The sequence below is a fragment of the Phoxinus phoxinus genome, assembly GCF_949152265.1.
Source record: "Phoxinus phoxinus genome assembly, chromosome: 20".
Taxonomy (NCBI): Eukaryota; Metazoa; Chordata; class Actinopteri; order Cypriniformes; family Leuciscidae; genus Phoxinus; species Phoxinus phoxinus.
The window spans coordinates 9,210,017-9,226,121 of NC_136895.1; the positions used below are offsets into that span (position 1 = coordinate 9,210,017).

A 16,105-nucleotide genomic window follows, 5' to 3' on the forward strand; every position below is an offset into this window, starting at 1 on the left:
CAACCGTTCCTATACGAGCGATTTATAGATTACCATGACAGAATATGCTAATTGAAGATAGTTAACTCCACATCAGCAACATAAATTCATCAACTAACCATTCAGAGACGTCCTGTTGCTTCTACATGTTGTCACTTCTTCTTGAGTCTCTCCATCTTCGTCTGACTCCGTTTTAACGTTAAAGACAGAACAGTTTCTGTCAGTTTAGTGTGTCTGCATGACGTAATCGCAGCTGCTAACACACACCAGCTCTTGAAACCCCGCCCTCTGCAGCAGCTCATTTGCATTTAAAGGGCCAGGCACAAAACGATGGGTTTTTGCAAACCCTCAAAAAGTGACAACTTTAACATGCTATATAAAAATATCTGTGGGGTATTTTGTGCTAAAACTTCACACACACACTCTGTGGACATTAGAGATTTATTTTACATCTTGTGAAAAGGGCATTTTACCACCCCTTTAACGCATTATAGTTCTTCACGTCTATTGCGATCTCAAACATCTGGCCAGTTGATAATACCTAGAATATCGAAATCGACTGCTGGCGGTAGATCCTTTTCCTATTTAGCACCAAACCTCTGGAACAGTCTTCCTAACATTGTTCGAGAAGCAGACACACAGTTTAAATCTAGACTAAAAACACATCTCTTTAACCTAGCATACACATAGAACATAATATAATTAAAATAATGTAAAAGTTAGGCTGCATAAATAAGGTCAGCCGGAACTGGGAATACTTCCCATAATATCTGATGTTCTTGTTTCTTGACCATGGTGTCATAAGAAGAATAGCATCTACGCTAACATTAGTCTCTCTGTTTAAGGTTTACCGTACTTCTCTGTATCCAGATAAGATGGTGGACCTGCGCCTATACATGACCACAACGCATGATGTAGCCAGCCAAAAAAAAAAAATCCACAATATAAATGTCTACCACAGACTTTTTTTCACTATTACATTGAAAAACGCCATTATAAAACCCAATAGATTCATCTTGAGGGAACCAGTTGCGAATTCGTCTTGCAGGTTTTGACGTCATCCATTGTTAGATATTTAGGCCACAAATACAGATGTTGTTTAAACCTGCGTCAATGCCGTTTCTATGATTATTCAAAGTGACAAAAGTGTCACATCCAAAGAGGCACTTCACAAATGAGTGTCCTGACATTTAGAAAGATTTTGCTGTCAACAGGAACGTCAAATAAAATGACAACCAATCAGAAACCACAACCAGGCCTACAGCCATCTAACACACAAGCTAATGAGATCAGTAGTGTTTCTTCAAGATACCCAGGGTAATATCTTTTTGATGTTGTCTATTTGTCTATTTAGCATCTGCCTTCCTCAACACTTTGTCATGACGGGATGATCCTATTTCCAACAGTGACGCAATGTCGTAATTATCAATGGGTAGATAATTGGTATTGGTCAAATTATGCCAAGATTAAGCCAAATTCCTTGATAAAGATAATATATTACTTATTAATATTATACATATATTTATAATAGTAAATCACTTTGATTTTTGTGGATTGAATTTATGGTTTTTACCATGTAAATTGTAGCCAATCACGGTGTTAGAAGTGGAAGAGGATCGTTTTCTAGGGGGAAAGTGTACTAGGAGACATTGATTTTTGGAGACATGTTGTTTTAAACCTGTGATGTATCCCAGGAGCCTTATTTTGCACCATGGGGGTTTGACTTGTACAATTTATTTTATTTTATTTGGCTTTGTATAAAATAAAACGCTTATTCTTACTTAATACTTCTGTGAATGAATGCAGAACGCTGGCATACAGTTGACAGCTGACCTCCTCAAGAAAGTTATTGACGATGGAAATACGGTGTGAGTTGTCTTTAACACACCGTCACATTCAGAGACACTGACAGTTCACCTGTCTTTGCTGGAAACATGATGCAGAACGAGTCGATGTGTGAATCCCTGCTGAACACACCGCATCCTGGCAGCACGATTTGCCTCAGGCTGTGTCGCCACACATTTCACCTTCCCGGGGTCGTGACCCCTCAGCATCTGTGCAAGTCACATTCAATATGTGTACCGTTCAACATCGGCTAATGTATGAAGAAAAGTGTTGGAAGAAAACCAACTGGAGGATGAGAGACTACTAAAGCTAGTAGTAAACTACTAATAAAACAACCATGCTACACTTACTACATTTTTTTAAAATATATATATAAAGCTACATCCACACCGCTAGGTGTCAGTATTAATCTAAGATGACTTTTATAATTTAAGAAGAAATAATGTCCTATTCTCTTCCACTGTAAGTGTCTTATGAAATCCGAGATTTTTGCTATTTTTTTAAAGAAAACGGAATAAGTCAAAATATTTTTTTGTGGCTATCAACATTAAGCCATAAATAAATGCTAATGAAATTATGTTCATATTTTTTCATATAGATTAATTGTTTTGTCTGCAGCAAAATGTTGCCCCCTTAGTTATTGCCCATCAATAGTTTGTTTATTTTTGTTAAAGTAGCTTTACTTTGTAGCTTGAAACATTTCACTTCAATAATGTTGCAAAAAAGGATATTGAAAGGCGAAGAATTGTTAGCTAATATAGCTCAATAGGTATTTGGCTACTAGTTAATATTATTAAATAGCCCACTTGGCCTACGTGTCAGGGGTTGTTCAGAGTCAATTATATTGAATTGAATTAAATATAAATTTTGATGAATCATGTACAATAAGACAGAAAGTGCAATGAGAAACTAAAAGGGTCCATTTTGATATAATGTCGACTTTCAACAGCCGTCTTTCTTTGCGAACAATGGTGAGAAAACATGCAACCACTGAAAATCCTGAACAAATGGATCATGGACAAAACAAAAAAACAAACCAAACCAAACCAAAGACAAAACAAAAACTTAACCAAACCAAAGACAAAAACAAGACAAAACAAAAACTACACCACAACAAAGACAAAACAAAAACAAAACAAAAACTGGACCACAGCAAAGACAAAAGAAAAAAAACAAAGCAAAACAAAACAAAACAAAAAGGCAAAAGTAAAACACAAAACAAAGACAAAACTACATAAAAAAACAAGAAAAACTAAAACCAAAACAAAGACCAAAACGAGGCAAACCAAAGACAGACAAAAAAAGGATTTTTGCTCTCTTGTCTAAACAAAGCCCAGAATCAAACAGTGCACTACAGTATAAACATGACTATTCTACATCTGTCTTTCTTTGCTAACCAATGAAAACCCAGTTCAAATGAAACATGGCCGTTCTGAAATGGACCAGGTCTAGACGGAAGGTGAGAGGATGAAAAGGTTTTCTAGCGTGTGGACCGTGGGGGGTGTGTGTGTGTGTGTGGGTGGGGCATGAGTGACAGTTAACCAGGATGAAGTGACAGCGTGACATGAGGTTTCATCACACTGATGGAACGAAAATGAAAAAAGCTTTCACACATGTGCTGCTACATCTTTGTTGGTTCACCCTGCAGGCGATCTCGCAAATGGGGGCTGCACCAAACGGGTTTTGACATGAACAAAATAACTGGTTAAAAGAAGCCCAGCAGAAGCATTAAAACGGTATGTTACATGTGCATGGGTGCATCAATAACATGCATTTTATGGAATATGAAAAAAAAAAGATTATATAAAAAAAATTAAAAAAACAGAATATTTTCAGTTTTCTCTTAAAAGTCCAGGAGAAATGTGATATTAAGGGGCTTTTATCATGAACATTCTCACATTGTGCTCTGTTTATTCTCGCTGCTCTCTATGAGAAACAAATGAGATTCCTCCTTTCTGATTTTCTCCTTTCTTTCCGGTGGGATGATCTGCCAGTAGAGTTGGGTTAATGACACATGGAAGTAGAAGCACACTGACAGCTGCATCCTTCTGCATGAGTAAAGATCATTTACCGTAGAGATGACAGGCTGACCGAACGCTTAAGCGACTGCGAGAGAACAGCGATTTAAAGCATGATGCATTGGAGAACGATCTCGAAATGATCTTTCAGGGTTTATGAGAAAAGCAGCGATGTTCAATTCTTCTCGACAAAATGATCAGACTCATATTAGTAGTGAATTATTGAATTAAATACAGAGACTATTCTGTGTTATATATAACAGACAGATAGATTTGAATGTAGCTGACCAAATATTTCTGGAAAGTTTTGATATTTTAATGAGCGATGTACAGTACAGCCCATTTCATGAAACTTCTGAGAAACTGAAGCGCTTTCCCATAATCTGAGGATAGTAATGTCATAAAAGTTGGTATACTTATAATCGCAGTTGGTCATTTTAGCTCGGAGCCTCAAATATATGCATGACTAAGCCTTAAAACACATAAAATATGCACATATTTGGCTCAGGTCACTCGTACGGTATGTTCTGTGACAGGCTTGAGAGGAAACCGACGCTTTGAGGATTTACACGAAACTTCACTGTCAGTCTGCACTATCCAGTGAGGAACCTCATCCCAATCCCACAGATTTGTGTCCGTATGCCGAGGGTGCGGATCAATCACAAGTTTTTTTTCTGTGACCGTCTCCTGACCCGGTGTTGCATTTTAAAAGCGGTTGCCCATAGGGAAACCTGTCAGTCAATATAAAGGCAAACTCAGCATGATCCATCAGTTTCACACAGAAACACTGATATAGATAGATAGATAGATAGATAGATAGATAGACAGATAGACAGACAGACAGACAGACAGACAGACAGACAGACAGACAGACAGACAGACAGACAGAACGATATAAAGAACGATAGACAGATATATGGATGGATGGATAGATAAACATAAAGAACGACAGATAGATAGATAGATAGATAGATAGATAGATAGATAGATAGATAGATAGATAGATAGATAGATAGATAGATAGATAGATAGATAGATAACAGACAGACGGACGGACGGACGGATGGATGGATGGATAGATGGATGGATAGACATAAAGAACGACAGATAGATAGATAGATAGATAACAGACAGACAGGCAGATAGATAGATAACAGACATATAGATAGACAGACAGACAGACAGACACAGACAGACAGACAGACAGACAGACAGACAGACAGACAGACAGATAGATAGATAGATAGATAGATTACAGACAGTTAGATATATAGATAGACAGACAGACAGACAGACAGACAGACAGATAGATAGATAGATAGATAGATAGATAGATAGATAGATAGATAGATAGATAGATAGATAGATAGATAGATAGATAGATAGATAGATAGATTACAGACAGTTAGATAGACAGACAGACAGACAGACAGACGGACGGACGGACGGATGGATGGATAGACATAAAGAACGACAGATAGATAGATAGATAACAGACAGACAGATAGATAGATAGATAGATAGATAGATAGATAGATAGATAGATAGATAGATAGATAGATAATCAGTTCAAATCCAGCCAAAACTAACAGCTTATATCAACATACTGCTAATAACACCCACAGAAATGTGAAGATGACGATATGAATCTGCCAGAGCAGAAACAGCCAAACCGCACATGCAGAAAACACTGTTGATTAATTAGTCAAACACATTTATGGCTTGCGTTGGCTTCTGATAAGAGTTCTGGCTTTGGTCGGAGTCCCAGATACACTGAGATCTTAATTGAGACAGTTGCTGTTACAAGCCATTACAACAACTGCTTCCACGTGACCGTCTGCGTGTTGTCCTGCACGTTTCTAAACATGAATCTGCGCGTATCTGCTGAACCGCAGCCTCGTTACGCAATCCAAATCAGTGTGAATTAGTCATCCTTGATTCAGCCGGCCACCAAATGAGCGTTTATTTTCTGAGCCGCATTACGAGGCTGTCAGAATCCTGGAAGCCGCATTACAAGCTTTCATGTCTTTCAATTGTGGAAATGACGGAGTACAAAAAGGTGTTTAAGGAACCATGTTGCGGTTTAAAAATAGGCCTCAGAGATAAATGCAAAAATAAGCTTTTCTCTGCAGCGATGGGTCCTGTTGAACGGCAAAAACTGTTTTAATCAGTATATTAAATATTAGATAGCCAACAATAACAATAATTATTATTATTAAAATAATAAAAACAAAAAATTTAAGATTAATAAAATGTATTATGTGTGTTCGCAGCTAAATTGTGTGTCAATAAGTGGATAATGAACATGTGTGCAAAAATGCTGTGTCATCCTTTTTGTGCTGAGCAGTAGATGTAGTCAAAATGGCAGTAAACAATGACGAATGACACGAATCAACGCTGTTAACATCTCTGTGGTTACGTCATGTCTGACACCCCAAAAACAGAGAGAGAGAGAGAGAGAGAGAGAGAGAGAGAGAGAGAGAGAGAGAGAGAGAGAGAGAGAGAGAGAGAGAGTCCCATTGTCATGTCGTACACTAATGCTTGGTAATCCTCAGTACAGGCTTACATAAAGGGCTCTGTCAGATCTCATAGTCTCTGTGTGTGTGTGAGGAGAGCAGCGCATTCAAAGCCTCTCCTGCCTGAGAATTACTCAAATCATTGCTTAGGGCACTTAAAAGTGCTCTTTGATATTCATCAATTAATCCAAGATAGCAACATTCACAAAAGCTTCTCTTTTTGCTTTTATCGGAAGTAAAAACATTCTTCAATCGGAAGATTCATAAATGCTAGAAGCTTCTCAAACACTGCAATCAAAATATTGTACGAAGCACACTCAGACTACATGGAGCAGTTCCAGCATTGCGAGCACTGTAATCCACATCTCCAGTAATGTGTGTTTTTGTGATGGTTCGGGACTTACCACATACAGCTGTTTCCACAGGACAGACCACTCCTGCAGTGTGGAGGTGACCTCTGTAATGATGGGGTCCTCCAGGGGGACCACGGTCTCATACTGCCTGCACACAAACAGAGGCATTCATCAGAGGTTAATAAGTGTATATGTACTCGATACGTTTGTGATGAGTGATGGAATTACTCGCTACATTTTGCATGGCTCCTAACTTTTTCTGCTGTTGTTTATTTCTGCTATAACAAAAAAGATGTTGGTCATCTACAGGTGACATCTACAGGTCATTGAAGGTAATGCATCTTGTTTATTTTGCCTGTACTCAGCTAAGCTTTATTTATGTTTAATATTTTATTTTATTTTACAGTAAATAAATGCAGAAAACACAAACATTGACCAGAGTTCAGTGTGTAAGAAAGTTAGTAGTAATGAATGGTTACAATATTTAAATAAAAATAATAAAAATAGCTATCAATAACACTTTATGTATAAATACTATTTATTTATTTGTTTATGTTTTATTTTAGAAATAAAACTAATGAAGAAAATAAACAATTAATATTTGTTTGTTCGTTTATGTTTTATTTTACAAATGAAAAGTCCCTTTCGAGGGAACTTGAACTGCGTCGATGATGACACTTTGGGGAACGAGTACCCACTATGCCACAACGAGTCCCAGTGTGAAGCTGAGCACAGGCACACTTAGGAGAGAGCACTAGAGTGCCTGGCGTAGAAGAAATGTCCAGAATATTGAATCTGATAAAAGTATGAGGGGTGGCCCATCCTGCTGCATTGCACACTTCTTGGATCTGGGCCCGTGAAAGGAGCCCTCTGGTTGAATGAGCCCTCACGGCCAAAGGTGCAGGCAAGCTGCGCACCTAATAGGCCATAGAGATAGCCTGAACCATCCAGTTAATGATGGTCTGTTTGGATGCGGGAAGCCCCTTCTTGGGCAACCCAAAACACACCAGCAACTGGTCTGACTTCTGCCATGAAGAAGACCTCTGGACATAAATCTTGAAGGCTCTGACAGGCCAGATCAAATTAAGTCTTTCTTCATCCGCCGTCACGTGAGGTGGAGGATGAAAGGCCTGCAGAACCGTAGGCCGTGCCACATTGGATTGCACTTTAGGCACATAGCCCGGCCTGGGATGCAAGATGGCAAACTCCAGGCACCCGTGAGATAAAGAGAGCATCCCCTAGTCTCCTCGGAGAAGTAATGGCTGATAAAAAGCTACCTTGAGGGAAGGTTCTTGGCCCTTCGAGAACCACTGCCAGGTCCCGTGTGGGACTCATCCGCAGGTCTCATCCTCCGAGCCCCACGGAGGAAACGTAGAAACGTAGAGGAGCGTGGAAAGCCGCAATGGCAGCCACGTACACCTTGTAAGACCAGCCGAGAAGCGATCTTAGAGGAGCTCCAACACTTAAGCCAACCGGGCAGTTAACTGGGTCGACCTTACACTCTCTACACCAAGTGGAAACACGTTCCACTTTAGGCCGTAGTATCTCCTCGTGGAAGGAGCTCTGGAACGGAGAATGGTCTCAACCACTCCAGCCGACAGGCCAGCCTCTAGGGTACTGAGCCCCCTCAGGGGCCAGGCCCAAAGTTTCCACAGGTCTGGTCGAGGGTGAATATTGAGCATAGGGATATATCCTCAGAGGGCTCTGCCAAGGCTGGCCTGCTAGGAGTGCTATGATGTCTGAAAACCATACTCGGGTCGGCCAGTACGAGGCTACTAGAAGTAGGCTGATCCCGTCTCGATGGACCCTCTCCAGAACTCGGAAAAGTATACAGGCCTAGCCTCGGCCACGTCTGTACCATGGCATCCAACCCCAATGGGACTGGATTGGTGAGAGAAAACAACAGTGGACAGTAGGACGTTCCTCGAGACGCGAACAAATCCACTTCCACTGGGCCGAAATTCTCGCATATCGACTTCATCACCTTAGTGTGAAGTCTCCATTCCCCGGGCCTCAGCCCCTGCCTCGACAGGGTCTGCTCTCTGATTCTGGTACCCTGGGACGTGCATTGCTCTGAGAGATAACAGTTTCCTCTGGGACCACAGGAGGATCTGATGCGCCAATCTGGTTAGAGTGGACGATCTCAGACCCCCCTGATGAATCAAGTAGGAGACCACCGACACATTGTCTCACAGTATCAGAACGTGGAGACCCCTGATGTCTGGGAGGAAGCTCCTCAAAGCCCTGAAGACTGCCAGCATTTCCAGGCTATTTACATGCCAAGAATGTTGCCAGTCATGCTACAGACCTCTCGAAAAGCGGCCGTTCATGACCGCGCCCCAGCCATTGAGGGATGCATCTGTCGAAACGGTTTTCCGGCAACATTGCGCTCCTCACACTGGGCCTTGGGACAGAAACCAAGGTTTCTTCCATATAGACAGGGAACGAATATCTGTGCATAACCCTGATCCATCCATTCATCCATCCATCCATCCATTCAACCATCCACCAATCCATCCAGTCATTCAACCATCCATCCATCCATCCATCCATCCATCCATCCATTCAACCATCCATCCATTCATCCATCCATCCATTCATCCATCCATCCATCCATCCATCCATCCATCCATTCAACCATCCATCCATTCATCCATCCATCCATTAATTTATTTTATTTTTTACAAATAAACTGATGCAGAAAAAAACAAACATTGACCGGAGGTTAGTATAAACAAATAATATAAACAAGTTTCTAAACAATATTTGTTTATATTTATTTATAATTTTTTCCAGATAAACACATAATTTTATTTATTTACATTTACACCTTATTTATCAATCAAGGGCATTTGATATGTCTTGCACTAACATTCTGTTTACGATAAATCTGGAAGAAGAAAAAAACCTTGTTCGTTAAAGCATCTCATGGGGTCTTTAAATAACCAGTGCACAAGTACATCATCACAGATCAATTCCATGAGATTGTCCTTCATATTCCTGCTGTCTCTTTAGCTCTTCCTGTCCATTCATCTCTCCATACTGTTTTACCTCCACTGTCCTTCCTCTGTCCTTCTCTGACACTCGGTGGAAATAGATTGATCTCTTTGTTCTGCCTTATCATCACATGTGTCCAAAGTAACAGCTTTTACAGAGTCATTATCCTCCTTTTTTCCTGAATTCTGATGAGACGCTATAATTCGATCCCGGGACATGCCACCCAAATGTGTTATTGAAGCGAACGACAAAAAACATATCCTCTTAAGTTTTAAAGCAGCGATTCTCAAACTTTTTCAGGTGGTGTAAAACTTTAAGCGTAAATATATATATACTGTATATATATATATATATATATATATATATATATATATATATATATAGGATCATGTGACACTAAAGACAGGAGTAATGATGCTGAGAATTCAGCTTTGATAACAGGAAAACAATCTAATTATTATTTCACAATTTTTTTTTTTTAAATAGTAATATAGTAAAATAATTATTGAACAAATAAATGCATTGGTGATGATAAGAATCTTACTGACCCCAAACCTATAAACGACTTGTAATTCAGTGTTATGAGCTGATTAAACATTCATAAAGAATGTTTTTTGTAAATAATAATAATTTATCATTACTAATAATTGGCTAATGGGCTCATTTAAAGACCCACTCCGATGAAAATCATGTTTTTCTAGGTGTTAACAAGTTCTTGTGGCATTTTTCTGATGTTAGAGAACATATCTTGAGAAAAATAAGCTCAAAGTTGTATTTCTTAGTATTTCTACATTCAAATGAATGTGAATCAGTAGCAGACGCTAAAATGCCGGCTAAAATAGACTGGAGTTGTGACGTAGTAACTCCACTGGGCGGGGCTAGTTAGTTAAAGTTAACTCTCTTTTAACTTAACTTCATCTGTGTTAAAGCGATGTAGATTATAATGTAATGTAATGCGTTTTACAGGGGCTTTTTTGAAGTTGTTTTGTGTTTAATTTTACTCAGCAGCAGGGTCAGATACACACATCATTGTGAACAGAGCTCCGATAGTGGCGCTGAAATTGGAACACATACTGTAACAATAAGTAACTTTCACCGTCGAGTTTCGCCTGTCGCAGTCGTTTGTCCCCTCGTGTGTCAAGCCCATCACTCGTGAGAGAGTCAGTCAGTTTTTCAGATATAGCGGTGACATTAGCATCATAATAATCCCAAAATTCCGAGCAATCCACTGATACTAAATATGTCCTGATTGATCACTGTGAGAGGGATGAAATATCGAGGCGAAGTCGAGCTGTTTTTTACCGCGACGTCTCGGAGTGAAATAATGATCGGTGATCAGAGCTCTCAGCAACGGGGAGAGGGAGGGTCGTCTCCGTGCCAACGGCTCCGCCCACAACGCAGAGGCGAATTGCTAATGAGCTACTGCCGCTCTGCTGAAGCAAAGTCCCAGAAAACAGCACAGGTTTTGAGATTTTGGCTAAAAATGGCATAATCATAATTTAAAGACCACTGGGAATGTTTAAAAATAGCTCAAAATATGATCGGAGTGGGACTTTAATAAGCACAATACACAAAAGAGTATTAAAATAATAAAAAGGTGTAAATAATGTTTCATATTTATTTAATATTTTAAAATATATTTGTGTAAAATACTATGATTATATATTTTAACAAATTCAAAATATTACTTTTAATTATATTAAACTGTATTTTACTGTTTATACATAGCAAAGCTTAATAATATAATAATAATACATTTTATTGTATTTAGAGGTACTGTACATGTGTCATAATCTTACAGTGTTACTGACATGGACAAAACAATTACTGTAAAGGAATTATTTGTATGAAAATTAATCAAATTGTGACAGCCCTAAAATTGTGTACCAAAAATGTGCACAACAATTTTTATTTGGTCACTGTCTAAAAATGCTTTACATTGTAAGACACTGTATATCACAGTATCACAGGCCACTTTGAGATAGATAGATAGATACCGGTAGATAGATGGATGGATGGATGGATGGATGGATGGATGGATGGATGGATGGATGGATGGATGGATGGATGGATGGATGGATGGATGGATGGATGGATGGATGGATGGATGGATGGATGGATGGATGGATGGATGGATGGATGGATGGATGGATGGATGGATGGATGGATGGATGGATAAAGCGATAGTATATTTGTCAGACTATATTGAAAGCTGGCTGTAAACAAGTTTGCGTAGCTTTAACTGTTGAACACGACCACTGGGATCTGCTCTACCCTTCTGCCTGAACACAATAAAGACGTGTGTGTGTGCATGTGCACGTGCACGTGTGTTGTGGGAAGACTGTGAAGTTCTACACGCGCAAAAAGTTGGAAAGTATCAAACGCTTAAACAAACAGGAGAAGCTGTCGACTGGCAGTCCCTGATGTGCAGCTTCCCCAAGTGTTTTCAGAAGGGAGTTCCCACAGGGAGAGGCAGCCCAGAGTTTCTTTCTTCTTCTTCTTTTTGTTTTGCTCACTGTTTCCCATTCTCTCTCTTTTTATGCTGCACACGTGCAAGCACACATAGGCTACGTCTTATCCTAACCTTTCTCGAACTCTCGCAGTTTTCTTCTCAAAAATAGGTTCTGAAAAGGTTTTGCTAATGTTCATATTGGGCTATGAAAGCATACTTTCTGAATGTTCCAAACATCAAGTGTTTAAATGGTTTAAAAGTGCATTTTATTGGTTATTCGAACGTTAAGGGAACATTATTCCATTTTAGCACTTTAGCAAACACTATGGTAACATTACTTTTTAATTAAACGAATAGTGACATTTAAAAAATGAAGGTAAACATTAAACAAAAATGTGTTAAAAAAATTATTTAAAGTATACTTCGTTTATAAATTACCGTATTTTCTGGACTATAAGTCGCATCAGTCAAAAAATACGTCATGAAGAGGAAAAAACCATAGATAAGTCGCACTGGACTATAAGTCGCATTTATTTAGAAATGTATTTCACAAAATCCAAGACCAAGAACAGACATTTAATCTGGAAAGGCAAGTTATTCAACTACACAATATTACACAGAACAACAGGATGAATAGTGTCCGGTATGTTAACATAACACATTAACGGTTATTCAGCTACACAACAGCATAAAGAACACATACCTGGGAGACAGAATAGGCTAAATTAACATGAGCCAGCGAGTCCAACAAGTTACCGGTAAGCAAGTTCACCAAGCTCCCGATCTCATTCCACACAACACTGAATAAATTGAATTATTCCTCTGTGTCGCTTCTGAACAACTCCGCTAACTAGAGCGCCCTCTCGCGGCTGTAGACGGTAATGTTTTCTCTTGGTTCATCTCAGTCAGTATGAATTAATTTTGATATATAAGTCGCACCTGACTATAAGTCGCAGGACCAGTCAAACTATGAAAAAAATGCGGCTTATAGTCCATATACATATGATAACATTTTCAGTGATAAACTTACCCTTACAATAACTGTTTTGTTAATAACCCTCTTCCGATCTGACTGTCCGTGGGCAAGGATTAAAAAAATTATAATCTGTAGTTTAAAGTTTAAAACGTGCAATCTCTCAGTCCAGGTAACATGTAGAATGAGTAAACATTGTTCAATGACGTACTGTAACAAGGCCTTTTACTTAATTAATATTATCCGTACAGTTTAAAAAAAATATCCTTTTGAAGTGCACATTCAATACAATTAAGTGCACGTGTTTTCCACAAGGGAAGATGATATAAACCTCTATCAATTATGAATCAATTATATCCTACAAAGTGCCACACAATAGATTAAGTGTTTGAACCACCACGAGCTCAAAATCTGTAGCAAATATTTAACCGAGAGAAATGAGAGTAGAAGAGCTTCCAAAAGATGAAATCTCAGCATTTCAGACATGTGACAAAACTCATGAGGACAGTAGGATAGGAGAAAGGGAAAAAAAAGATTGAGATAAATGAATAAATAAAACGTTTCTCGAACATCCGTCTCTCTCTGTGTCACATTTCCTCCTCCAACCCATTTGTTCTGTATTGAGGGAACAGCTTGACATAATTCAGTATAAGGACACTTACCCTCTGTTAGCGACGATAGCCTTCTTCAAGTGGACGTAGCCGGCTGGGAAGATTCCCTGCGAAACAAAAGGGAAGAAGATTACATCTCTGCCTCTGCGACTGTAAGCTTCCATGCTCAGCCATGGGCGTCTGTGGGAATGTGACCGAGCAGAATATGATTCAGTGGCCCTGCTGGATGAAGACCATGTCGTAATCTTTACTTGTTGTGCTTATATTGCTTGCGGCGGAATAAACCTCGGGAAACTCCTGGTTCCTCGACTAGACGTGTCAAAGCTCAAGTTCCTTGCCTAATATCAGTGTCAGGAGTGTAGTGGAGGGACAGTTGAACATGAACTATCATGACTTAAAGAGATAGTTCACCCAAAAAATATTTATAAAAAATAATAAATTTCCTTATCCTCATGACATTATAAACGGCATTACTTTATTCTGTGGAACACAAAAGAAGGTATTCTGTATGTTGTTTTGTCTGTTTCATTTTGTGTGTTGTTTTGTTTTCTGAGTTTATTTTGTGCATTTCATTTTGTGTTAGTTTGTTTTGTTGGTTTCATTTTGTTTTGTGAATTTAATTTTTTGTTTTGTCTGTTTCGTTTCGTGTTTAGTTTAGTTTTGTGACTTTCATTTTGTTTTGATTTGTTTTGTCTGTTTCGCTTTGTGTGTTATTTTGTTTTGTTTGCTTAGTTTTGTTTTGTGAATTTCTTTTTGTTTTGTGCATTTTGTTTTGTGTATTTCGTTGTTTTGTGTTTTGTTTGTTTCATTTTGTTTTGTGAGCTTTGTTTTGTGCATTTCGTTGTTTTGTTTCATTTTTGTGCATTTAATTTCATTTTGTTCCGTTTTGTGCAGTTTACATAAGTTTCATGTTGTCTGTTTCGTTTTGTGTTGTTTTGTTTGCTTTGTTTTGTTTTGCTTTCTGAGTTGTTTTGTTTTGTGAATTTCTTTTTGTTTTGTGTATTTTGTTGTTTTGTGTTTTGTTTTGTTTGTTTCACTTTGTTTTGTGCATTTCGTTCAGTTTTGTTCCGTTTTGTGCAGTTTACTTAAGTTTCGTTTAGTCTCACTTTGTTTGTCTACACAATCAAATTCAAAGTGTTCAAATGCTGTTTTAAACCCTACTGACTTTCATTATAGGCACAAAAACATGTGAGCATTTTTCAAAATATATTATTTTCTGAGACTTTGTTGCATTACGGTAATCACAAATGTGTAAGTGTACTTGTCGTGGAAGTAATTTTTTACACTTCTTTTAAGCAAAAATGTAATTGACATTGATTTTTGTTTGCAAATTGTGGTGTCTAGGAAAATCTGAGCACAGTCTGAGACATTTCAAATCTGTTCTGAAACTGATGACTAGACTTGCGAGATTATCATGGTCTCTTTCTCGGGACAAAATCAGAGAACCAAGATAATTAACCAAAAGTCTTAATTTGTGTTGTATTGTCATTGCTGTCCAGGACAAACATTTTAAAGTTACAACACATAGAATCACATTTTATTCATTCAACTATTCAGTTTATTCAACTTTATTAAAAAAGTGATCAATCTAAGGAATGTAGGGGGTCTAAAAACAGAATTATTCGTGTAAGTTGCTTTAGAACAGTAATACGCACAGACCCACAGGAAAAAAATATTGCTCAGTGGTTGTGTGCTCTTCTAAAGTTTAAAAGAGATAAATGTGAGATCTCCTCTAGCTGAGACAAATCTGAGCCTATGTGTGATGTTGTTGAGATCTTGTCTGAAACTTCCGGAGGAGACAAATATGAGACCATCGGGGTCTTTAGTTTTAGTTGATGTTAAAGTAACCTCATTTTTGTCTAAAATAATCATTTGAGATGTTAAAGAGATCTAATTTTTGATTTGTCCTTCCTCTGGGGATACACAGAACATGCCACACAAACATCTCAGCGGAAGAATCCAGATGGTGGAGACTCTTGCCACATACAGTTGTCTAATTGTCTTCGCCGTTCCCTTTCAAAGGTCAGGATAATTAGTAATTGAGGACACCAAATGCTCTCGAACAAACCTCCATCTGCTGGAGGAAGGATTCCATGTGCAAGGATGACAAACCAGCATATGCGAGTATTCACGAGATGGGCGGTCACTCGCTAATCGCCTCTTTCGGTCATACATGAAGTCCTATTGCTCGAGGATTGCTCTTTTCAGGTTGGTCATGTGAATTACAAACATTTTAGAAATGCATACGTTTTCAATTAAAAGCTAAATCATTGACACAATACCCTTTAGTAATTATGTCACCCCAAATTCCTCATAACCGTAATGTGTTCAGACATTATTATTTATTTTCCACAAAAGTGG

The 16,105-nt window shown here is 38.5% G+C and overlaps 1 protein-coding gene across 4 annotated transcripts in view; it reads right to left on the bottom strand.

Annotated features, from left to right (window-relative positions):
• Nucleotides 1-16,105, bottom strand: part of dock3 (dedicator of cytokinesis 3) — a 202,113-nt gene that overhangs the window by 113,090 nt on the left and 72,918 nt on the right. For all 4 annotated transcript variants that reach the window (XM_079594128.1, XM_079594127.1, XM_079594126.1 and 1 more), the window contains exons 4-5: nt 13,796-13,851; nt 6,763-6,859 (exon numbers count right to left, since the gene is read on the bottom strand). In XM_079594128.1, coding sequence (XP_079450254.1) covers nt 6,763-6,859; nt 13,796-13,851 — 153 coding nt within the window. The remainder of the gene's footprint in view (nt 1-6,762; nt 6,860-13,795; nt 13,852-16,105) is intronic.